Source organism: Cyprinus carpio, chromosome B13 (genome assembly GCF_018340385.1).
Source record: "Cyprinus carpio isolate SPL01 chromosome B13, ASM1834038v1, whole genome shotgun sequence".
NCBI classification, from domain to species: domain Eukaryota; kingdom Metazoa; phylum Chordata; class Actinopteri; order Cypriniformes; family Cyprinidae; genus Cyprinus; species Cyprinus carpio.
In genome coordinates, this window is record NC_056609.1 from 3,473,536 (window position 1) to 3,498,562 (window position 25,027).

The following is a 25,027-nucleotide window of genomic DNA, read 5'->3' on the forward strand; positions in this document are numbered from 1 at the left end:
ACATATTCTGACAGTCACAGTCATATCATAATTTAGATTTATAATGCATGAAAACATCATCCCAGCAGACATCTCAAAACTAATTTCAAACAAATACTGAACCATGTGTGCCATAATTCATGTAATAAACTACACTTACAGAGAAACTGTGTGAACTGTATAAATGGACTTCACATCATTTGATACCAGTTGGAATGCAAACATAGCTCAGAATTTAGTTTAGAGAATGGATCTAGCATCATCCGTTTGCAGATGCCACATAGGTTTTTTTTTTTTTTTTTTTGCATCTAATGGCACAGAAAACAGCTCAAATGCTCATATAACTCCCTTCCATCTAAGCCTGTGTTGCATTGTGTGACTCTATGGATGTGTTATAATCTGATCCAGAGAGAAATGTGCTGATGTGGATACTGAGAGATGAGGCTAGTCTTAGTAAGATCTAGGATCTGAGGTGCTGAACGAGAAACAAACATAGCATTGCAAATGCCCTTTTATGAATTTGAGTTTCACTGTTTACTTTACATGTTTAATGGATTGTGTGTTGTCTGCTACCCACCATGTCCTGCTCGCAGAGAGCCAGGTGATCTGTTAATAGTGATAGGCACGGTGTGATGGCTCTTGCCTCCATGGGTGATGTGTGTTTGACGTGTCCTCGCGTGGGTCTCCGAGCTGGCTGCGATGCCCAGTGAGAGAGCTGTGAGGTACAGGGTGAGGCAGGCAGCTGAGGCCAGACCCCGGATGAGGGTCTCAGAGCAAGACAGCCAGTCCGCTAGCCTCCAGCCACCCAACATCTTCCCAGAAGAGAGAATGTCAAGAGACACGGATGCTTCAGCACACCTGCCTGCCCATACTGCTCACTTACACACACCTTCTTAAAGAAGAAGCACTCAAAATCCAGAAATCAGCAAGCCCGGAGAAAGTACACCCAATCCGTGTCTGTTTGTCCTCAGGGATTTAATCTTAAATCCAAGCAGTTTAACAAAAAATCCAACTTTGATAAAGTGGGAAAGAGTATTTAATTAATGAAACATAAAATCAGTTACTTCACCATTACTCCCAGTAGCCTGAAAACATGACAATGACTGAAACATCCCGTGAAAACACTGGTATATATCTCCTGAGGTATCAGCACATGCAAGAAATCAGGTTTTTTTCTGAATTCGAAGGCGCTCTCTGAAATCAGAATTCCTGCTGTTTTGGGGCTGGATATTGTCTTCAGTCTGTCTTTTAGGAGGAGAAATCCCAAGAAATCCATCCACAGCTGGCTGAGAGCCTCCAACAGAAGGTGAGAGCTTCATTTACACTCTTTCCCGAGGACAACGTTTCTTGCTCTCCATGAAGAGAGAGATCTCCCCACACACCTGCGCAAGCTGCGTTTCCAGCCACAAGACATCCACAGAGCAGCTCCGGAGGCTGTGCGAGAGAGAGTAAGCAGTCGGAGGGAAAAAAAGGGGAGGAAGAGAAGAAGAGAGGGAGGGGGAGTGCTAGCGGTGGAATCAGGGCGCGAGCGCACTGCTATGCAAATGTTCAGCCAAAACACAGCAAACACTGCAGAGAAACACACTGCTTAGATGGAGAAACTGGGATGTGCCCTTTGTTGTTTTTTTTTTTTTTTTTTTTTCTCTGTAGGCTATTTTCCCATCACTCTGTTGTAAAAAAAAATATTAAAATCATAAATATCTCACTTTTCTCTGGCACCTCCAATTAAAGCTATTTTATCCAACTTGAAAGAGACCTTGTGCCATACGTCAACTGTCTCTCCAGATGCTCCATCTGCTGCCCAACACCAGGTGACGTCAGTAGCAGCAAGCACACTGCATCTGCACTGCACATAAAGAGCCGTCTGTGCAGGCGGACTTGGCCCTCGAGTGCCGTCCTTTGGGAGGAAGTTGCTCATTCAACCACCAGTAAAAAGAAGCACACACAAAGAAAAGGGCTGATAAATGTGGATTTGTGTGCAGGCATGTCTCCCTGTGCAGATGTGACTGGTGCCAATGAAAGCAAAGCTCACATTTGCATTTTTTTTTTATTTATTTAATTTTTTTCATATATAAATTGGTGCCCTGAATGTAATTGCGCTGTGCAACAAGGGGAAGAACTGATTTATTTGTTTGGGAATTGAGAAGTGTTTGGTTGCGTTTACAGTACACATCTATACTCACACATTCATTAGATGTATGTTTCTCCTCTATGCCCCGCCTTTCTGAAACGCATAGTTTTTTTCACAAAGCTCATCGTTCTGAAAAGCGAGGTGTGCTCTGATTGGCCAGCTATCCAGTGCATTGTGATTGGCCGAATGGCTCAAGCGTGTGACAGATATGTTACACCCCTTGTTATACTGTGATGCGTGTACTGGTCAGAACAACAGTTTCATGTACTCCTCTGATCACAAATAACGGAAATAAATGCGAGCAAATAACATCCTTACTTTTTATTTTAAAAAATAATGATAAATACCAGTTTGATGCCCCACGATTGATGTACACTCCTGAATAATGTATAAATGTTTTTTTATTTTTTATTTATTAATGTCACTTTAACTTTTTTTTTCATAAAACAGTGGTCAAATAGCAATGCTAAATTAAGTTAAAGTTAAATATTTATGTAAATGCATGTGCTCAGTAACATAATATGATAAAAGTGAGAGATGCGAACACAGGATGGCAAATACAGTAAAGTGCTTCTTCGTGTCCATCAGCACAGGGCTTTTCCACCCCTATTGGCTTTAAAAACTCATGTAATCAATTTGTTTATTTACCTTTGATCTTACATTTGTCTGATTACACCTGGGTTTTCAGTCATTTAATACTTCAACACTCAATCCTTTCAAGTAGGTGTTGTATCAGGAGTAAATAATTGAGTGAGTTTAAAGTCATTAACTAACGGAGACCTGAAATACAAGATACACGAGAGCAACTCCAGCATGAAGGCTGCAGAAAGACAGGCTGTCAGTTTATTAGGAAGTGCTGTGTGTGCTTCACGCGAGTGCCCTCAAGTGGTGACAGAGCATGCAGCAGTGCTGTAACACACTGAGACTGGCAGAAAATCCAGCTACAGTGAATTTGCTCTATCAAATGTGACTCTCAGTGTTCTTTTAAATCTTACAAACAATATTTGGTATACTAGTGAATAGTAAGAAATATAGGGTACCAGAGAGAAAGTATTAAAATTGCACGAAAACGCTGAACAAATCAATCCATGAATCTATAAATCAATCAGCAAAGACAAGAATGCTAAAGAAAAATTCCAAGTTCAAAATGATGTTGTTACAGTGTTTTGAGCAGGTACGTTTGTTAAAAGGAGATGGAATAGATCAAACTAAAACTTGACTAAAGAAAACAAGTAACAAAATAAGCATCCAATTATTTATTTTCAGTCTTCATAAAACATGACAGATCATATCATGACTGTTTAGGAGAGCACCAATCACAGCCATGTTCAAATGCCAAAACACATCGTCTACCATCATACAGCACACACCTATTACAGATAAAGATTACATGCACACAGACATACTGTACTCACAACCCCACAAACATCATATGACAATCTCAGCACACTTTACCCACAGATGTCAAGCACTGACACACACCAGCATGGACAAGCTCACCTCATCATTATGACCCCACTGAACCGCTGTTGTTAAGTATGATTTCAGTGTTACAGCACCACGTATCAACCAGGCTTCCTGATGCACTTTTTAAAACAGGATGCAAAAATTCTCACTTACCATCATTACACAGAGGTCCTCCGTATGTGGTCATGCTGCAGTCGCAGGTGAAGCCCTCCCACTGCTGAATACAAACCCCCTGATTAGCACACGAATCCTCCTGACAGGTAGTGCTGGGCCCTGCAGGGACACCGTCATCATGAGGATCAGAGAGAGACAGCACCAGAGCCAAGTTATCTCTATTAACTAATAACACTGTTATTATTGCTTTCACTTATGAGGGGGACACTCACACCACAAGAGTTCCTCACAAGCTTATGAGCCAATGACAATGTGAAGGTATGTTTGCTCATGTTTACTTTTTTTTTTTTTTTATAAATAAATAAAAAGCAATGCAATCAATGTATCACATACTCAAAAGTTTGATTGTTAGTTCCTGCGCATAGCTGACATTGTGTTGATTGTCACTGCAACAGCAAAGATTATGGTGCCTCAGATGCTACATGAAATTTATTGGCCAAAGCCCCATCAGAGTCACTTATGACAGCGGGTATTTTATGATGCTTTCGGCTTTTAGGTGGCACTACATTTTTTCACAGAGTGCTAGAGAAGAGCTGAACTATGTAGTGTACCGATGCTTTATTAAGCTGCCAATAATGTCAGGATTCTTCATTCTATGTGCATCTATGGTGACAGGATCCTAACATCTCTGTTAGTCCTGTTTTACCTGACAAATGTAGCAGGGTCGACAAGCTCTATTTTTTTGATTTTACAACTACTTTGTCAGGTACCAGCTTTTCCAGGGACCCCTTTGTATCTTCTAAAGCAGGGGTGTCAAACATACAGGCACAAGAAGGTGTCCAATACAGTCAGTGATTTGAACAATAATAAGAGATATTAAATATAATACTATTTTTAAAATTAAATGAAGTCTAGGTTATTGTTATTCATTTCTTAATTTTAAGATTGCTCATTTAATTTCAGTTCTATTACACTTCAAAACCCCTACCACACATGCGCATCATAAAGCGGCACAGAACTCTTGAATATGCACATTTTGATTGACACTGATGCACTGATGCTTAGTCGTGTGGCAAGCACTTTAAAAATGTCCAAAAAAAGGGCGTATGTTTCAGGAGAAATCGAAAAAGAAGTATTTCTTCCTTGAGATCAACATCAAACCGGTGTGTTTAATCTGCCATGGCTGTGCTACAAGAGTACAACATTAAACAGCACTATGAGGATCATTCAGAGAAATATGATAAATGCACTGGACAGCTCAGAATGGGAAAAGTTAATGAGCTAGCATCAGCTTTAAAAAAAACAGCAATCAATGTTTACAAAAACACCAGGAACTGATGAAGCTTAAAGGCCAGCTTTTTGATTGCCAATGAAATCGCTGCTGCATCAAAGGCATTTTCAGCAGAAGAACTGGTCAAGAAGTGTATGGTTTGAGCTTGAGTGATTTGTGTGAAGAATTGTGAAAGGTGTCTCTATAGCACTCAATGCAAATACTGATATTAACAATGCACCTTAGTTGTGATTTTTATTTGAGGTGTTGATGAATCTTTGACCATCACCGAAGAATTTGTTGTGCTGGTGTCAGTGACAGATACAACTATTTCCAACAACATTTACTCCAGCCTTTTTGGTGCTCTGGATTAAACTGGGGGTTGACTGGAGTCACATTGTTAGTGTGGCAATAGATGGTGCTCCATCCACAGTAGAGAAAAAAGGCAGGCGTTGTAACAAATTTAAAAGAGGAAAAAAAAAACCACTTCTGGAATTCTGGAATTTTCACTGTATATTACATTAAAAAGCGTTGTGTAGCAAAACCCTGAAAATAGACAATAACATCATGAGTGTACAGATAAAAATGGTTAATTTCATTAGAAATAAAAGACTCAAACATTGGCAATTTGATCAGTTAATGAAAGACAATGGGAAACCAATGGCTGAGCTGGATGAACCTGAGTAGGTTTGTGATCTTGCTTTTATGATGGACAAAACCGAGCACTTAAATGTGCTCAATACTGAGATTCAAGGCTGCAACAATGTCATGACCGAATACTACAAATGCATTTGTGCATTTGAGATGAAACTACAGCTGTGGGCGATATACAGCTGTGCCAAGTAACCCAGCTCATTTTTCCTCTTTAAAACCTGTGCACACCACTCACAACAAAGCCAACATTCTAGAAAAAATTCTAGGTCTGCTGAATTAATTTCAGAATCGCTTCCAGGTCTTCCTCTCTCTGTTTACTTTTAGCACAACATATCTTCCAAATGTAACTAATCAAATTGCATCGCAACACACCTTTGCAACCGATACATTTGCAACCGTCACTGCGTATTTATTTTGACAACACCTCAGACCGATGTTCCCTTAAAATGACAGCTTTTGCCTCTAAACTCCTCAGCATATTTGAGACTACTGTACATACCTCTGTGAGCAGACATTTTCTGTAATGTACATAAACAAGTCTAACCTGTGCTCTCGACTCAAACACATACATCTAAATGGCGTTATGAGAGCGACAACTGCCCAAAAACTGCTCGCTGATGTTGATGCACTGGTTGGAGATGTCAGGAAGCAGGATTTAAAATCATAATGCACGTTTAATGATGTCAAAATTCATGCTTTACGAATGTAATGTATAGTTTTTTCTTTGTTAAATAACTGTTCCCATTTCTAATGTAAATTTGATGTTCATATAATTCACATAGTTCATGTTCATAAATTTGATGGTTATTTTGGGATGCCAGAATGAGCTTTTGAGCCCTCTGAAGGCATTGTGGACTCATCAGTGAAATGTCAAAAGTGTGAAAAGTGACGTATATGTGTTAATCTGGAGTGATGATTGGGGGACGTGGCTGGAGAGTATACGTCTATGTCATCAGTTTTCGAGCATTTTTCAGTATTATCCATGAGAAATATGAGCGCTATATTATGCATGAGGTCGTCCTAAATCTCATGCAAGAGCTTCTGCGCTGTCAGTTCATCTCTGTAAACATAACTGTAACAATATTTAATGTTACAACACATGGAGTGCACATAAAAGAGCAGTTTCTACGCAGCATGCCACAATGGGTTTAATAACACTGCCTTCCTTAATCTAGTAGCTTGGAAAATGCTTGTTCAGGCTATATTTTCAAACGTCCTTTCCTACAGAGATATTATTTACATGCATGCAGGATCCTATACTTTGTTGCGTAGTTCTGTGTATCAAAACATAGCGCATGTTTTATAACTAATGGTCTAGTGTGGATTGTGTCATTTATGATTTGATCCCTTGGCCTTCATTAAGTTTATTAAGAAGATATCAGCATTTGTATATTTTTATTTGCAAACCATTACAGGGTAAACTATCTTCTCATCTGCATCAAAAGTCGTTTAGGATTGTACTTGTCAGATGGTACGAACATGATGATTATGTCACACTGTGGGATCTCAGTTGTCATTAACGTCAGACTGTACGACAGTCAAGATGCCTTAAAAACAGGTGCGCGCAAGAAAACTTGTCAGGAGTTTTACCTTATCAACCCATACAGTGACTGCGAGCTGCACTGCAGCGGAGCTGGATTATTGTTTCGCTAATGAGTGAGTGAATGAACGTAGCAGTCAAGGCATTATATCTAGCCATCCACTGTCTGATTGGATCAGACAAAATGACAAAAGAAACCAGTCCAGCATCCAGTGGCATGAAGACACTCGATTTATCTTTTGAATCCCCTAGAATATGCTGTTCACTACAAAGACTGCCTCCATATAGGATGCACCTGTGTATCCTCACTGAAGCTACTCAGGATGATTCCTTTGCCCTATATCCTCTCATTCTCATGGTAAAATTAGACAACTTGCACATCATTCATCATGGCAGAGTTTTATCGGTTTCTGGGTCACAGGCTGAGATTGAGAGTGATGAAACTAGGCAGTTTCATTAGGGAACTGAGAAGCACCCTCGGTCTACACTGCACATTCTTCTGCATCTAATTTCCATTAAAATCAATCAACCACAGTTCAGATTTATTTAGAGGTGGGGTTATCTGAGATATACATTATTAGCAGATTTAAAAATGGGGCAGCTGTCTCAAGCAAAACTTGATCAAAGATTTGAAGTTATTAATCTTGAAAACTTTTAATTAATTATTTCATCCTCAAAGCGCTCTGCTTGGTTCCCTGTAACCAATAAAGCACTTGCTTTATTCATTTTTATGATTAAATTCTTAATTAACAACATAAGGGCAGCTCCCTTGTGCTCAATCCTGTCACATTGTGAGCAAGGATATTCCAATTTATTCTAAACATTTCTCTTCGATTCCACCACATTGTTTGCTTTCCTTATATTCTGCCCTTGAATCTTACGTGGGAGAAGAAAGGACACAAAGAAAGCAAACAAGGATACACCAATAATGAAATGAGAAGCACCAGATACTGTATGAGGATATCTGTATGAGGACAAAGCAGCTGCCAAGACAAAGGTCAACATGTAATTTATGCAAAGCAGGAGTGTGATGGAAACAGTATGAAATATTCATGTCGTTTGGGGTACAACACTGTGTATGAAAAGAGATTTCATGCAGCAACATCAGAAATTATACTATCCATTCAAAAGTGTTTCCAGCAGATGCTGAAAACTGCTGCATTTGCAAGAGACAACAAACGTCTACGACATGACAGATACAACAAATGTTTTGACAACAGCAACAATACTAAGAGTGAAATGATTACCACGGTAAACTTAGTAAACCAGTAAAGGTAAATGTCAATAATAAACTGAAAACAGCATTCGTTCATTCATTTACTTACACCTAAAGCTATTTGCTCTTCTAAATCTAAATGATCTTTTAATCCTGTCTTTATAAAAGCTTATTTATGTTATGTTAAATATTTACATTATGTAGCCTATGTTGTATATTACAATATGAAAATATGTATAGTTCAATATTTTACATAACTTTACTTTAAGTAATAAGTCTTGCATAATTAAAAAAAAAAAAAAAAAAAAAAACTGACAGGGTGATCAGATCTTGGTATCATCAAGAATTAAATTATTCAACTGACAAGTAAGAAATGTGTTGTCACCTTCACATCCTCTCTCAATCTGTCCAACACACACCAGCGCTTCAGACATCAGGTCTGGCAAACGGCCGTTTAGATCCACAGATGCCAGACAGCCTTGGAATCCTTCTTTTGCATGAACTAACTTGGGCAACTCTTTGTATATCTCCTCAGGAACACCACCAATATAAAGATCACCTGCAAACAGAGCCGGAATAAAATAAATTAAAAAATGAAAAAATAGTAGTAAGGTAGTTGTTGTAGTAGGTATGTTCAGGTACTGGTTCTGGTTAAGGGATCTGGTCGTCCCAAATAATGCATTAAAGTGTGGATTAGAAATACTAATAAATAGCCAATATGCTAGTAATATGCATGCTAATAAGCAACTAGTTAGTAGTAATTAGTGTTCCATAATATAGTGTTACCAAATTATTTTTAATCAATAAACAATATACAGTTTGATCACCTTTGTCACAAAAAAGGCAGCAGAGCAGGGTTACTGGCAAGTTAAAATACTATTAATGTGTAATTTACCTTTTAAGTCAAGATTTTTGGCCCCAACGGTGGTCTGGGTGGTGATTTTGGTGTCGATTTTGACAGTGTGCAGGTTATTTGTGTCTCTGGAGATGATGACATTGTGCCATTGGTTGTCATTAAGAGGCTTGTTTGAGTTTCCTTTGATGAGATAAGCACCGTTTCCCAAGTCTGAGATGTAATGCAGATAGCTAAACAAAGATATCATGAAATTAAATTAAATGTACCAAACATGCAAATACAGAAGATTTAGATAATAATTAAATATTTATTATAATAAATGTACTGTAAAAAAAAACAAAAACAAAAAAAAAAACAAGCAGGTGCAAGCTACATAAAGTTTAGTTACAGTTCTCAATGGGGAAGAAAAATCACAAATAAGATTTTTTTTATATCGCAGTTGTTTTTCTCAGACAGATTACTGAAGAGAGAGAGAGAGAGAGAGAGAGAGAGAGAGAGAGAGAGAGAGAGAGAGAGAGAGAGAGAGTTTTTTCTTCAGAAAAAGAACCTTGTAGACTGACATCTTTCCTCAAGAGATTTAGAAGAATTCCCTCAAGTTGTGAGCAATGAACAATCAGAGATCTCCATATGAATTAAAATATTTCTTATCAAATTCTTCCGAAATTGAAGTAATACATATGCCATCAACTATATTACAAGCTTTTACATTTATAGCTCAATACTTTTCTCAATGTCTCTGTCTCAGTGTCTTTATTATCTAAATACAAACCTCTGACAAATAAAATCACTCTATAGAACATTTTCTAAAATAAATAAATAAATTAAAGTTTTTTTTTTTCCACATTTGCAAGGATATAAAACATTTTGATAGGGAAAGAAGGTGTTGAATGAGCAAATCATAACAGCATCTGACTGTAATGTCTGTCTCTCCATAACGTACCCCTTAACCAGCTCTACAGCGACGAAGTCATTTCCATCTCCACTGTTGAACAGGATGAGCCCGTCTGATGAGGTGGTTTTGAACTGGAAGAACAGGTGCATGGAGTAGTACGCCTGCAGTGTGCTCAGAGACAGATAGCTTGAGCAGGACCTGAAGGTCACTGGATCTGCAACGATGTTCTTGAATCCGATCATGGCGTTGACTTCGCAGTAGTCGATGTCTCCGTTTATGCAGAGGTCGATGTATGGCTTGCCGTTAAACGTCAGACTCTGGAGATGCCCAATGAAGTTGGAGGGCGTGATTGGCAGGTAGCGTTTCTCTGTAAGGATCCCCGTCTCAATGTTATAAAACTCCAGCTGTGTGTGGTCACCTGATATCTCTCCTGTTTCATGGCAGAGTGGTGAGAACAATGTAAGGTTAATTTCATGTATATCATAAAAAGGCCATTTCATATTATCCCAACAATCTCCGACTAGATCTGTCCTCTCATCTCAGGCAGCTCCTCCACACACACACAGGAGAGCAACAGGTGAAGTTACTGTGTTACTCCACACTAATAGATGTCTTAATAGGTGTTTTCCAGCCAGAATGATTGGAAGATTAAGTCCAAATGGATTTGGTTTCATTCCATGCGCATGAGATGATTAATCCTGTGGTGTTCCAGTTGTTTTGATCCGGAGAGGATTTTCTTTTTCCAGAAAATACAAGTTCTCTTTTAATTAGTGCAGGTTTTGTATTTCTTTTTGGAGCTGATTGATCGTGGGCCTCATTGATCTGAGCTTACCTACCTCAAATAATTTTTTTTTACTCAAAAACTGAAGAGTATAAACTCAGATCAATAAGGCGTACGATCAATCAGCTCCAAAAAGTATTACAAAACCTGTGCTAAATGAAAGAAAACAAGTTGATAAAAATATTGAAGATTTGGAAGATGTGGAGGTAATATAGCATAATGAGAGATTTAAAAGCAATTATTAAAATGCCAGTCATTTTTGACAGGAAACGCCGAATTAGGATTTTCAGTACAGCTAACTAATGCTTACTAAATTGTTCACAAAAGTATGACAATGAAAGAACAGCCCTGCCAGATTATTAATAATGCATTGTCAATATTTTGAAAAAGAAACATCTAGAATGATATACCCCCAAACAATACACTATTTGAACTCCATAAGCTGAAGCTGAAGAATGAATGAACACCTGCAAACTGAAGCACTTTGGTAGATGAATAATTAATTCAACCTGGTGCTCCATATATGAGATTAATCAGATATACAACACATAACATAATATCCAACTAGATAAATAGTCAGAATAGGTAGCTCCCATTGTGGATGCTCTAACAATGTGCTAAAACATGGCAACTAAAGCTGGAACACACTACCTGACTTTTGCCAAGATTTGCACTCTAGGGAAGTATTTTATAATACATATTGTTTCCATTTGTCATGAATTTCTTATAGCAACAAGACATGATTCTGCATATGTTGTGTTGTGAAAGTCCAGTATATCCTTTAAATGCCTGAATACACTGTGACTGGTCTCCTGTTCTTCCTGCTACTGCTGGCCAGTGGTTGTGGTTGGAAGACTCATTAAGTGAACAGTGTGCACCTGTTCTTTCCTCTATAAAGCTTAGGCTTTGTTGGCATGAGAGTGGCTTGCTCTTGGTTGCGTTTGATCTTTGTTTATGTTGGACTTGTTTGATTGTGTTGATTTTTTGTTTTATTTATTTTTCTATTTATGTTAATAAATATGTTTGTTGCAACTAAACCATGTCCTTCAATCTTTGTCACGGTTTTGAGCCGGTCGTGACAAATGTGGGGGCTCGTCCTTTAAATTTAGATATCCTCCAGAAGTTTGCCAAAACAAATATGGTTGGTTTGGTTGTTTATTTTTTATTTTTTGGTTGCTTAGCGGGAGTTCGGCTTCAGTAAGTAGGCTATTGGCTACTATTTGTATATTTGAGGGTGGGTTTATTGTTGGATATGCCTTTCTCTGTTTAGGTTTAGCGGGGTATCCTTAACGGGATACTCCGATCTTTTTTATTTTATTTTTTGTTTGTATAGCACTCGTCAATCAGTCACTATTTCAAACGCTGGTTTACAGTGTATAAAAAAACGCTGGAAGTAACTGTACGAAGATTAGGTATGAGTTTATATAGTTTTGAAATTTTGTTTGAGGGAATTGCTTATCTAATTAATACCCCTCAAATATTTTTAAGAAAATTAAGTAGCCATGCATTTGTCTTTTTTACAATGGCCTCAAAGCTGGAGGAATTTGTTAGTGCTCCATCTGAAGATTTATTAAATGATTTGACTAAGGATCAACAAGTAGAACTTGCAGGTCACTATAAAATTTATTTGGTAAGCCAAGATAAATGTTTAAAAGACAACATTAAATCCCTAAAACGGAGTTAATAGAGCGTGGTGTTTTAGAGTCTCAGTCTTCAAAAGGTGCATCAGAGTTCATTAATGCGACTTCTACAATGTCTCATCTACCATTTGAACAACAAAAACAATTGTTGTTAATTCAAAATAAGATGAAAGAGAAACCGTTAGAATCACAAAATTGTGTTGAGATGTCTAAAGTTCCCTTTCAGTCGGTCACTCTCAATGTCACGTCGGTGTAAATTTTGCGAGCCAATGCACATTGGCATGCAATTGTTGCATCCAGCTGCAGCTGATCACAGCGTGAGCATAAAAAGGCAGCAGGTGCAATGCATACCAGCTTTTCGCTTTGGAGCCGAGCAACAATATCGTTCTGCTCCATCCAGTATCTTCAGTGAGCTTCGAGTTCAATGCGCTCTTGGAAGCTTCTGGTGTTGGCGGCACGGTGCTTCAGCGGTGGTCGTTCCTGTGTCGAGTGGGTTGCGCTCTTCAGGTTGCACTACCCCCTGTTGTGCTGCAAGTGGCCATTTCCCTTGTGAGCCTCAGCACTATAAGAGCCTTTCCCTGAAAGAGCAATTTCTCTAAAAGAGCTTCACGAGAGCGTCTTTGTAAAGATGACGGACTGTCTTTTTAAATATGCCGTTTAAAGAGGTCATTACCTGGTGCCGGCTGATGGTCACGATCACTGCCTCACGTGTCTGGGCATTAAAACACGCTGAGGTGGCATTCACGGATGAGTCATGTTCCCATTGCGAGAACATGACTATCTTGGAGCTGTGGACAAGGCTCTGTTTCCTCCAGGGGGACGAAGCTCCTTTGCCTCTGCCATGATCTAGTGCTCGTCCTGGCGGCTGTGGCCCACCGCTCATCTAGTGCTTCTAATCCAGCCCTCTTCAAAGAACGTACCAGCGGTATCCTTCAGTGCTCCTCCTGACAACCGGATGTCGATTGCTGCATTGGAGGGAGAGTTCTCTGAGGAAGATTCAGCTGCGCTGAATGCCCGAATCAGACTCTCTGCCTTACACACTACAGTGTTACTGCAGGTACACCAGGCCAAAGCACTGAAGGACCTGCACAAGGGTGGTCACGATCCAGAAGTTCTGAAAGAGCTCCGATCCGCCACTGACCTCAGGCGCTCCAAGTGACGAAGGTCACTGCGAGTTCTCTGGGTCATGCGATGTCCACACTTGTGGTCCAACACCGGACCTCACTCACTCTCCTCCTTCGCCAGCCGGCAGCAGCAGGCAGTTTGAGAGCGTCAACAAAGGCCCTACTCAGGCACCCTCTGCCAAGGTACAAGGTAAGCGTTCCGTTGGTTCCACTTGCACGGTATCTGTGTGCCTGGCTGGTGCTACCCAGCTCGTCTCGCTGGCTTCTGTGGACCAACAGCCTTGGCTATGCGATTCAGTTTGCTCAGCATCCCCCAAGTTCAGCAGCATCCGTGTCACTAAATTTGTTCCCAAGAAAGGCAGTGGGTCACGACCAATCTTGGACCTGCGTGTCTTGAACCGGGCCCTTCATTGGTTACCATTCAAGATGTTAATGCAGAAACGCATCTTCTGGTGCATCCATCCCCAAGATTGGTTTGCAGTGATCAACCTGAAGGATGCATACAATCATGTGTCGATCATTCCACGCCACAGACCATTTCTGCGGTTTGCGTTCGAAGGACGGGCATACCAGTAGAAGGTCCTGCACTTCGGGCTGTCCCTGTCTCCCCGTGTCTTCACAAAAGTCGCGGAGGGGGATCTTGTTCCCCTCAGAGAGCAGGGTGTTCACATCCTCCACTTTCTTGAGAATTGGCTTATGCTAGCACAGTTTCGGAATCAGTTGTGAGAGCACAAGGACCTGGTGCTCCGGCACCTCAGCCTGTTGGGTCTTCGGGTCAACTGGGAAAAGATCAAACTCTCCCCAATGCAGAGGATCTCTTTTCTTGGTATGGAGTTGGATTAGGTCGAACAGACAGCAGGCCTCACAGAGAAACGTGCAGAATTCATTCAAGGGCAGGACAGCGGTTCCACTAAAACTATTTCAGATGCTCCGGGGGCATATGGCAGCTGCAGCGGAACTTACACGCTAGGGCTATTGCATATGAGACCGCTTCAGCACTGGCTTCATGGCTGAGTCCCGAGGTGGGCGTGGAAGTGTGGTACTCACCGGGTCCAAGTTACACCGGCCTGTCACCAAACCTTCACCCCGTGGTCAGATCTTACATATCTCCGGGCACGAGTCCCCCTGGAACAGGTCTCCAGGCATGCTATAGGTTTACACGGATGCCTCCTCCACCAGCTGGAGGGCCACCTACAAAGGAGACACAGTGTCGGGGGTTCAGATGGGCCCCCATCTGCACTGGCATATCAATTGCCTAGAGTTGTTAGCGGTACGCCTTGCCTTAAACCATCTCAAAGTTTGCTTACAAGCCAAGCACATGCTGGTCCGAATGGACAACACAGTGACAATTGCGTACATCAACCGACAAGGTGGTCTGTGCTCCCATCTCATGTCGCAACTCGCCAGCCACCTCCTCCTTTGGAGTTGAAAGGTTCTGAGGTTACTTCATGCCATTCAAATTCCGGGCCTGCTCAACTGTACAGCCGATGAGCTGTCTCGAGCTACGCTCCCGGGAGAGGGGCGACTCCATACCCAGATGGTTCAGCTGATTTGGAGATGTTTCGGAGCCACTCAGGTAGACCTGTTTGCCTCTCCAGAAACCTCTCACTGCTAGTTGTTCAACTCCCTGACCGAGGGAACACTCGACACGGACGCACTGGCACACAGCTGGCCACGGGGCTTGCGCAAGTATGCATTTCCCCCAGTGAGCCTTCTCGCACAGACGCTGTGCAAGTTCAAGGAGGATGAGGAGCAGGTCTTGCTTGTGGCGCAATATTGGCCTACTCAGACCTGGTTCCCCATGAACTAGTGCTCCTTGCGACAGCCCCTCCCTGGTGGATTCCTCTGAGGAAGGATCTACTGACTCAGAGACAGGGCACCCTGTTCCAGACCTCTGGAAACTTCATGTCTGGTCCCTGGATGGGACACAGAGGTTCTTGGTGATCTACCCCAAGAGGTAGTGGACACCATCACTTTGGCGAGAGCATCGTCTACAAAACACGCTTACGCCTTAAAGTAGAACCTGCTCATCGAGTGTTGTTCTTCTCGTCAAGAAGACCCCAGGAGATGCCCGATCAGGGTCATGCTTTCCTTTTTGCAGCCAGGGGTGAAGCGAAGGCTGTCTCCCTCCACCCTTAAAGTCTATGCAATCGTTGCTAACCATGAACCCGTGGAAGGGAAGTCGGTAGGTAAGAATGACCTGGTCATCAGGTTCCTTAGGGAGGCCAGAAGGTTAAATCCTCCCCAGCCCCTCTCCATGCCCTCTTGGGACCTGTCTCTAGTGCTTAAAACACTACAGCAGGGCCCATTTAAGCCTTTGCTCAATGGAGCTAAAATTTCTTTCATTGAAAACTCTGCTCCTTATTGCACTGGCCTTCATGCATGCTATTGTTTTTAAACAATCATTATATATATATATATATATATATATATATATATATACGGATTAAAATGTTTTCATTTTGGTTCATTCTTGGTTAAAAAAAGTAATAATAATAATCTTCAGGTTCCATTTGCAGAGCGAAATGAGAACGGTCCAGCATTTACAAATAATTCTTATTAACTCTGTTATTATTCTCGATTTTTTAAACTGCTAACACTTTGAATTTTTGAATTATGCCTTTACTGTGTGACCAATAATTGTGAATTGTGGCTTTGATCGCGCCTGGTGCCTCACGCGCACATATTCATTGGAAACAGCAGTCGTTCACCGAGCCATGCAGCGCGAGCAGCGGGCCACTTTGGCATAATTTTGCTAATTATGATTTTTTTTTCCCCGTCGATACTGAAACACGTATGAAATCCAAAGCCTATTTTACCTAATGAATTATAGTTTAGCTTCAAATGGGCAACATGTTTGGATTTGTCCCGAATGAGAGAGATAAGCCCAACCTTATGTATCGCTTTAAATTATTTTTAATTATTATTACTTTTGTTGTTGTTTATTATATAGCCTGCTGCAATTATATTTATCCATTAGAATTATATATTTGTAATTCTTGTTCTGATATTTTTTTTTTTTTTACATTTAAAGGATTTGTTGTAAAGTGAAGGGAACTAAAAATGTCCTGTTGGTACATTAGCCTACAGCATTATTAGGCCTGCCGTTATTATTTCTGAATGTAATAATATGCAACTCTCACAAATGTAATTTATTTTTTAGCGTGTTTTCGTGTATGTTTTCATCCAGCTTTATTTTTCCATTGCATCTAAAAATGACTTTGTGCATCACGTTCACTTCGTGAACAAAACAAATATTACTTCAGATCCGCCTCTCGCGTTGCTCAGCTGTGGACGATTTCAAAATGTTTGATATAAAGGTTGCTGTCACATTTTATACAGGAATTGTTCATTTAAAAAAAAATATATATATATTGTTAGTTTTATGCTAACATGCAATCAAGTCTTCGGAAACTATACAAAATACAAGTTCATTTAGACTATTTAACATGTACTGTGACATTTTACCGTTTCAACTTATAAACTCCTTGAGATTTTAAAGTCAGTTTAATAGTACTGAAATTCAAGTTGAATCTATTATAAAAAAGGTTTTAATTGCTTAAATTATTTCTATGAATTAATAAGTTAGCATGAGTTTTTCATCATAGCATTTTTCATCAAACCAAGCACCCACTTTTTTCTTTTTTAAATCTATGAATCGCTCGCATATCTCCTACAAATAAGGGCTAATAGAGGTTCTTTCTTTAATTATTTATTTATAATATTTATTCTTGAAGAAAATAAGTATTTATTCTTTAATAAAATAAGGGACGATCCAAATATTTGTAATGTACAATAATATAGGCCTATATCTGCCTGCAGTTAAAAAGTTATATTTGTTTTGATTCATCCATTTATGTAGGCTACAATTAGCCTATTCTAAAAATAAAAATAAAAATAAATAAAGTCATAAAAAAATGCCATCGGTCTGAATAAATTTTACCATTATAGAATTGGGGTAGTAATTTAGGAGGTGAAAATACAGTGAAATTACAAATGGCATGGGATTTCAAAGCATGACTACTGAAGGTCTATGAAACATTTGATGCATTTTTTTTTTAAACAATGGCACTTAAAGTTTTCAACTAAAATATTACTATTTCAACCATATAGCCTGTGAATAAATAAATAAAATGCATACTTTTCAGTGAAAGAACACTGAGAGTGTAGGTTGCTTCTGGTGTTTGGATTTGTACTTCAATATAATGAGCTCCAAGTTTAAGAATAGGCTACACTACTTTTTTTTTTTTACTCTCTATTTAACAGCATTAACTTACAATAAAATACCTCTTCCTTCAGGCAGACTGAATGTTTTCCTGTCTTGCTAAATGTTGGGTCAGTTTGCGCGAGTCCCGCGCGCTGTGAAGCGGGAGCAGCTGATGGAGGATTCCGCCTGGTCTTAAAGCCTTCCGCAAACGCCTACGTTCACAAATAACATTGATTTTGGCAAAAAATAATGATTAATTATCAATTGATAATTTGTTATTATTTTGGTCTAGTGAAAATATAATATGGGCTGCGGGAAAATAATGAATAAAAAGAGTAGGGCTGCTGTGAGTGCAGGCATGTTTCAACCCAGTAACAACACACCATTCCTCACAGCCCAAAACAGACCAAGTTCAGTTCAGCTGGAGGGGGCTGAGGGTAGTTCTGTATAGCTTGTGGGGGTCGAGATAAAGGTGTGAATCTCTTGGTCTTTAATATGGACAGTCTTAGGAGGGTTTCAAACTTGCAGAACAGGTTTTAGGACAACTTTAAAGAAAGGTTTGATCCACTTCAAATGTTGACTTCTGTATAGCGCAATAAAGTTTATTAGTTATTATAACTTAATTTAAATAGATTTTTTTTGCCTCCCTACTTAAAATCAATATTCAAATGACAAAGAAATTGTTCAAAACCAGTTTTAATTTAACAATATATTATTTTTTAATACTAGCCCATCATGCATCTAACCATCCACTCGGCGTTAAGAGCTGTTCAGATTAAAACTGCCAGCTCCGCAGTGAGTCAGTGTCATGGACGGAGGACAGACCAAGTGTAGGCCTAAATCAATTTTCTAGTCTATATTTTCATCTCGTTATGCCGCTGGTTTAGGTTATGTATTTATTTTTATTTCTTATATCAATTATTTGTAAATATAGCAGACCCTGTCTAACCGTTTCTACACCGGACGGCCTTGTTCATATAGTGGTTTTAGTTGTGTTTTGACTCTCTAACCATTAGGCCACGACTCCCCCATATAGGGCGAAACATCTCTCTCACTCGGCAGTACAGTAGGCCTATATGTATGTGAGCGCGCTCCGCGTTCTTTGATACCAGAAACACTGCTCCGCCTTCACTCCGTGGCTAAAGTTGAAATGTTATGTTCATTATAGCTTTCCGCGCTAAAAATATGTTATATCATTATAGCTTATAAAAATAAATAAATAAATAAATAAATAAATAAATAAATAAATAAATAAAATTGCAGGAGAGTTTATTGTGTGATTACTTTTTGTCCTACCAAACGCCAAATTAATAAAATTGTCAGCATTAAAAGGTATAATTGCTGCTTTCTGCTGTGCAAATTTTGTTTGTGATGAAAATAACAGTTTACATTTTCGTCAGTTATTTTATCTACAGATCGATGCATTTCTTACAGATTTCTGCTCATTCAAAATCAGATACAGATGAAGTATTGTAAGAGTTACATTTGTTTGAATGCATTATTGTGACAGCGATTACGTGTGAATGTGCTGTATCTGTTTAAATCATGCTTTAACCCGAAAATAATCAGTAAAAGGAAGACAAATTCCTTGAGAACTAGCCTGTAACATCCCGCTCGGTTATTGCCGTCATTATAATCTTCTGATCGGAGAGATTATGTGTATCAAGCTATAGCTAAATATGTTTATCATGTGAATTCTTGCTAAATATGCAGTTATATTACGGGATGTTGGCATGACTTGTACTCGTGATGGAGCGGTGCTGGAGCGAGTGAAAACCACGACGCTCCTGACTTTTAAAAAATCCGCTCCTCTTCAGTCAGAATCACTCCGCTCCGCTCATACTCTGCTCGGCAGCGTGTCTCAAACGCGCGGGGGAGGCTTGAGCCCAATCATTCTCAAAACATAAAATATTTATTTTATTTCAATTTTCGTTTTTGTGTTTCAGAGGAAAAATCAGTGTTAAGGTATCTCTCCATTACAGACCGTTCTGAAAGAAGAATTTATGCAAACGCTTATAAAATTCTTTAAAAACTTTAACAGAGATGTCTAGAGGGTATTTAATAGGTCTGCTTCCCACATAAGATTTTTCTAGTTACTAGTCGTTCATTTGTCATTATTCAACTAATCGCAAATTTATATTAAATTTACAACTATAATCCAGCCTTAATATATTCCGCGCTCAAGAACATGCATTAAGTTTGCCACAAAGCACAGGCAGAAGTAGCCTAATAATTGTGAAAAAGGAGACATTTTAATTATTTATTAATAAACAAATGTTTTCTTGTCAGCTGCAAGATGAAATTCACAGTGCTGACTCTCTCCACATGGACGCGCCTTTAAATAGAAATACAACTCTCACAGATTGCATAATGCTCTCGTTCTGAATTGATTCGTTTAAAATACATTTCAAGCTTTCTGTAGATATATTTCTCATGTATATGAGACGCCACAATTTTCAGTTATTTCATTATTAGGAAAAAAATCACGTGATCGAGAGGGTGCCTCCCTGTCATGCATGCGCATTAATAATTTTTGCACAAACACTTGAATATGAATAATAATTCACATTTTGGATATGCATTACAACGTAAATCATTTTTTTTTACATGCAATTATCCAAAATAAAACCAAACAAGATTTGTAATGAAGATAAAATTTGTAGACAAATAAGAATAAATGCTGCACGTGCACTCAGCATTATGCGCAGAGCAAATCTTGCACTGATATTTTATGGAATATTATACAACCCTGCATTTGAAATGCGGCTGCAATTTATTTATTTATTTTATTTATTTATTTTTACTTTACTTAAATTATATGAAAGCAAGTAAAGAAGACTCCATTTAAAATCACTGAAGTTGTCAATTAATGAAGCTCTTTTTTTTACATCGTGTGCACTTTGTTGATTAAGTGAGGACGTTTTATTAATCCATCCATTCTTTAGAGTTTCAATGATTTAGTTAAATCGTGCAGGTTTAATTTATTCGTTTCTTGTTTTAATTAGGCCTAAATAATGGGAGCAAAATTATACAGTGCCTCACGTTTTACTAAGATAAAGAAAATAATTTATAAAACACGCAAGCCTAGCTCACAATAGGCTACCACTTTTAATGCTCCGATGCAAAGTGAACCACATTTTCTTTTTAATAATATAACACATAATTCATATGCACACTATTTAAATGTGTCTAATCTAAAATATGGTGTAGAGAAAATATAAGCACAGGCTCAGGCTTGACATTTATCCTGCTTGAATTCGTTCAATTCACATATCTTCATAAGGACTAAACTTTCATCTGTGAATATTAAATATTTTTTCTTTCATTTTCCCCGACTGCAGTCAAATATAACACTTCGGTGAGGCTAAGCTGACATCTATTTGCGAAAATGTGCTTTGATGTGCTTGTTTGAAAACTTGTGATTAAAGCGCCACTCAGCAGTCAAAAGCTGCAAATGCACTTTGCAGACGCCGCGGCGGCGGTACGAGCGGCGGTAGAAGTAACGTTTTGGATGGCCACCTACTGTACATAACCGGGACGTTCAGTTACAACAACAACAACTTGATCTTGAACATTATTGTTTAGATCTAATAAAATGGTAAACTTCCTTTAACTGCATGTGTAGAGTGTAATTTGGCTTCATGTAAATTTGATGTAGTGACTTATGAGATTGATCCCTAGATTTGATGAGAAAGATGTTGAACGCTTCTTTTTGTTTTTTGAATGTGTGGCAGAGGCACGTGATTGGTCGGATGAGGAGTGTACGCTTATGTTGCAATCTGTTTTTAAAGACAAAGCACAAAAATCGTATTCATCTCTTAGTGTGGAAGATGCTAAGGATTATTTGACTGTTAAGAATGCAGTGTTGAGGGCATAGGAATTGGTTCCAGAGTCCTATAGACAAAAATTTAAGTCCTTGGAAGAAAACTTTAGTCAAACGCAAGTTGAGTTTGTACATGATATTTCAGTGTATTTTAATTGTTGGTGTACAGCTTCTGACATGAAAACGTTAAATGATTTGAAGGAGTTTATGGTCCTAGAACAGCTTAAAAATTCTGTTTCACAACGTCTAGCAACATGCATTAATGAGTGTAAACCCGACACGGCATATGAGGCGGCCTTTATGGCTGATTAATTTTTTCTGATTCATAAGACCTCTTTTAGTTATAAAAATGTTGGAAAAAAATTTCAAAAAAGAATCGGGATATGAACCTAGCAGATCTTCCGAATTTTTGCGTGCTTCACCTGACAGACAGCATCTTGTCTTTGGAGAAAAAAGGAAAGCAAACATGTAATTATTGTCGTGGGTTTGGTCACTTGAAGAATGAGTGTCCATTATTGAAAGCAAAAGATATTCACCAGATTAACGGCTCCTAGAACATAACTGACGGGTCTCCTGTTCTTCCTGCTATGGCCGGCATGAGGGTGGCTTGCTCCTGGTTGCATTTGTTTGAGTTTGGTCTTTGTTTATTTTGGACTTTTTTTATGTTTGATTGTGTTGATTTTTTGTTTTATTTATTTTTCTATTTATGTTAATAAATATCTGTAGCAACTAAAACAACCTGACTATGTCCTCCAATCTTTTGTCACTGTTTTTTTTTTTTTTTAAAGAGGCAGTTAGATGCTCTCGAAAAAGATGATTTTTCAGTTGTTTCTTGTAGATATTTGATATCCTCGGCCTGGACGAAATAATAGTCTGAAGCTAAAAAACCTGTGTCTGTGTCCATCATAAACTCTCTGATTGTCTGCAAAATCTGATGCCTCTGACTGCCCACTGGCTCTGATACTCATCCAGACTGTAAACTGGGGGAAACTCTGGGCAAAAGTCATGTAGTGTATTTATGCCTTTAGTTATTTTGTGTATGATGCCACATTTTTTCCTGTGTCTGTTTAGTTTTCTAAATCTGTTCAGATTTGTTGTGTATTGCAGAGGTGATTTTGGTTGGCACCTGGGTTTGTTTGCGTTAGAGTTTATTTCATTGGTATGATGTAAATGACTCTTTTTAACTGTCCAACAAACAGCAAGCAGGTGAACACAAAGACCCGATGTCCTTGTTTGTTGTTGTCATTTGTTGTGGCAGTGTGCACTAGCCTTAATTATTCAGTGTAATAAACCTCTATAAGGGGTTTTATATAATTCACATAATCATTTATATAATTCAGATTGCATGCATTAGAATACCTTCCACAGTGGCCAAGTCATCCACAGACAGCTTCAGACTCTTTCCTCTCCTGCTCACTCGTACTGTGTGCCACTCATTATCATTCAGATTCTGACCAGCAAATATGGTCTCAGGTCCTTTGCCTGTGGGACAACCCAGATCACAGTTAAACATAGCAAAAAAATATATGCTCTAAAGAACACAGACGGATAACAGGGCCATTTAGTATTAGCACAAAAATGCCCTCAAGATATGAAACTTAAAACATTAATAACAGTGTCACAGGAAATAAATCCACATATTAAAGACAGGCATACATTTAACGAATTACTCTTTAGTGTTACTGATTTAAAATCAATTATCAATTTAACACAACAGATTTACATTATATATATATATATATATATATATATATATATATATATATATATATATATATATATATATATATATATATATATATATATATATATATTCAATGTCGAATTAATACTGGAAAATAGGGTAAAAGGCACATATGGGCCATCTTGGCTGACTTTTGGGGTTAGGTGACCCTCTATTTGGTGCAAGAGGCTGCATGAGGTGAACATATCCTATCATATGATATTTACAAATAAAAGTGTTCTTTTTAGTTGAAAGCAGTGTTGTGTAAATGCCCCATGAAATGACTGGCTCTCTAGTTATCATTACACAGCTGCACGTGTTGAGGGAATTGTGAACAACGTGCTTGAGTCATCTGAACCATGTACTTCTACTAAACTTAAGAGCATGACCTTCTCTGACCAGTGTAGGGAACATCATAATATCATGAAGAATTCATAAAGTATGGATTTATTTGCTCTACTGTACAAGTCTTCAGCCATGCCCCTGGACTCAGACCCACTATCCTGCTAAAAACACTTGCCTGCAACCTGCTCTAAAACACTTGCCTGCAATTTTCTTCTACATGTGTGTTTGATTAGGGTTGGTGTTAAACTCTTCAGGGCAGTGGGCCTCCAGGATAAGCCAAAAAAATGCAAAGACACCTAGAGACAAAGCATCCCACTTGTGGTGAAAAACCTAGACTTATATATATATATATATATATATATATATATATATATATATATACAGGTCCTTCTCAAAAAATTAGCATATTGTGAAAATGTTCATTATTTTCCATAATGTAATGATAAAAAATTAAACTTTCATATATTTTAGATTCATTGCACACCAACTGAAATATTTCAGGTCTTTTATTGTTTTAATACTGATGATTTTGGCATACAGCTCATGAAAACCCAAAATTCCTATAAAAAAAAATAGCATATCATGAAAAGGTTCTCTAAACGAGCTATTAACCTAATCATCTGAATCAACTAATTAACTCTAAACACCTGCAAAAAGATTCCTGAGGCTTTTAAAAACTCCCAGCCTGGTTCATTACTCAAAACCGCAATCATGGGTAAGACTGCCGACCTGACTGCTGTCCAGAAGGCCATCATTGACACCCTCAAGGCGAGAGGGTAAGACACAGAAAGAAATTTCTGAACGAATAGGGTGTTCCCAGAGTGCTGTATCAAGGCACCTCAGTGGGAAGTCTGTGGGAAGGAAAAAGTGTGGCAAAAAACGCTGCACAACGAGAAGAGGTGACCGGACCCTGAGGAAGATTGTGGAGAAGGACCGATTCCAGACCTTGGGGGACCTGCGGAAGCAGTGGACTGAGTCTGGAGTAGAAAACATCCAGAGCCACCGTGCACAGGCGTGTGCTTTTGAACCAGAAACAGCGGCAGAAGCGCCTGACCTGGGCTACAGAGAAGCAGCACTGGACTGTTGCTCAGTGGTCCAAAGTACTTTTTTTCGGATGAAAGCAAATTTTGCATGTCATTCGGAAATCAAGGTGCCAGAGTCTGGAGGAAGACTGGGGAGAAGGAAATGCCAAAATGCCTGAAGTCCAGTGTCAAGTACCCACAGTCAGTGATGGTCTGGGGTGCCATGTCAGCTGCTGGTGTTGG

General features: G+C 38.9%; 1 protein-coding gene across 13 annotated transcripts in view; it reads right to left on the reverse strand.

Moving 5' to 3' along the window:
• The window catches only part of LOC109069345 (neurexin-1a-like), a 174,196-nt gene that overhangs the window by 67,628 nt on the left and 81,541 nt on the right, over nucleotides 1-25,027 (reverse strand). For 9 of the 13 annotated variants that reach the window (XM_042736275.1, XM_042736274.1, XM_042736270.1 and 6 more), the window contains 5 exons: nucleotides 23,054-23,176; nucleotides 10,168-10,549; nucleotides 9,267-9,457; nucleotides 8,757-8,930; nucleotides 3,731-3,850 (listed from right to left, as the gene is read on the reverse strand). In XM_042736275.1, the coding sequence (XP_042592209.1) occupies nucleotides 3,731-3,850; nucleotides 8,757-8,930; nucleotides 9,267-9,457; nucleotides 10,168-10,549; nucleotides 23,054-23,176 (990 nt within the window). Of the gene's footprint in view, nucleotides 1-556; nucleotides 1,707-3,730; nucleotides 3,851-8,756; nucleotides 8,931-9,266; nucleotides 9,458-10,167; nucleotides 10,550-23,053; nucleotides 23,177-25,027 lie in introns of those variants that run through there. The other 4 variants (XM_042736276.1, XM_042736277.1, XM_042736278.1 and 1 more) reach the window with 4 other exon arrangements.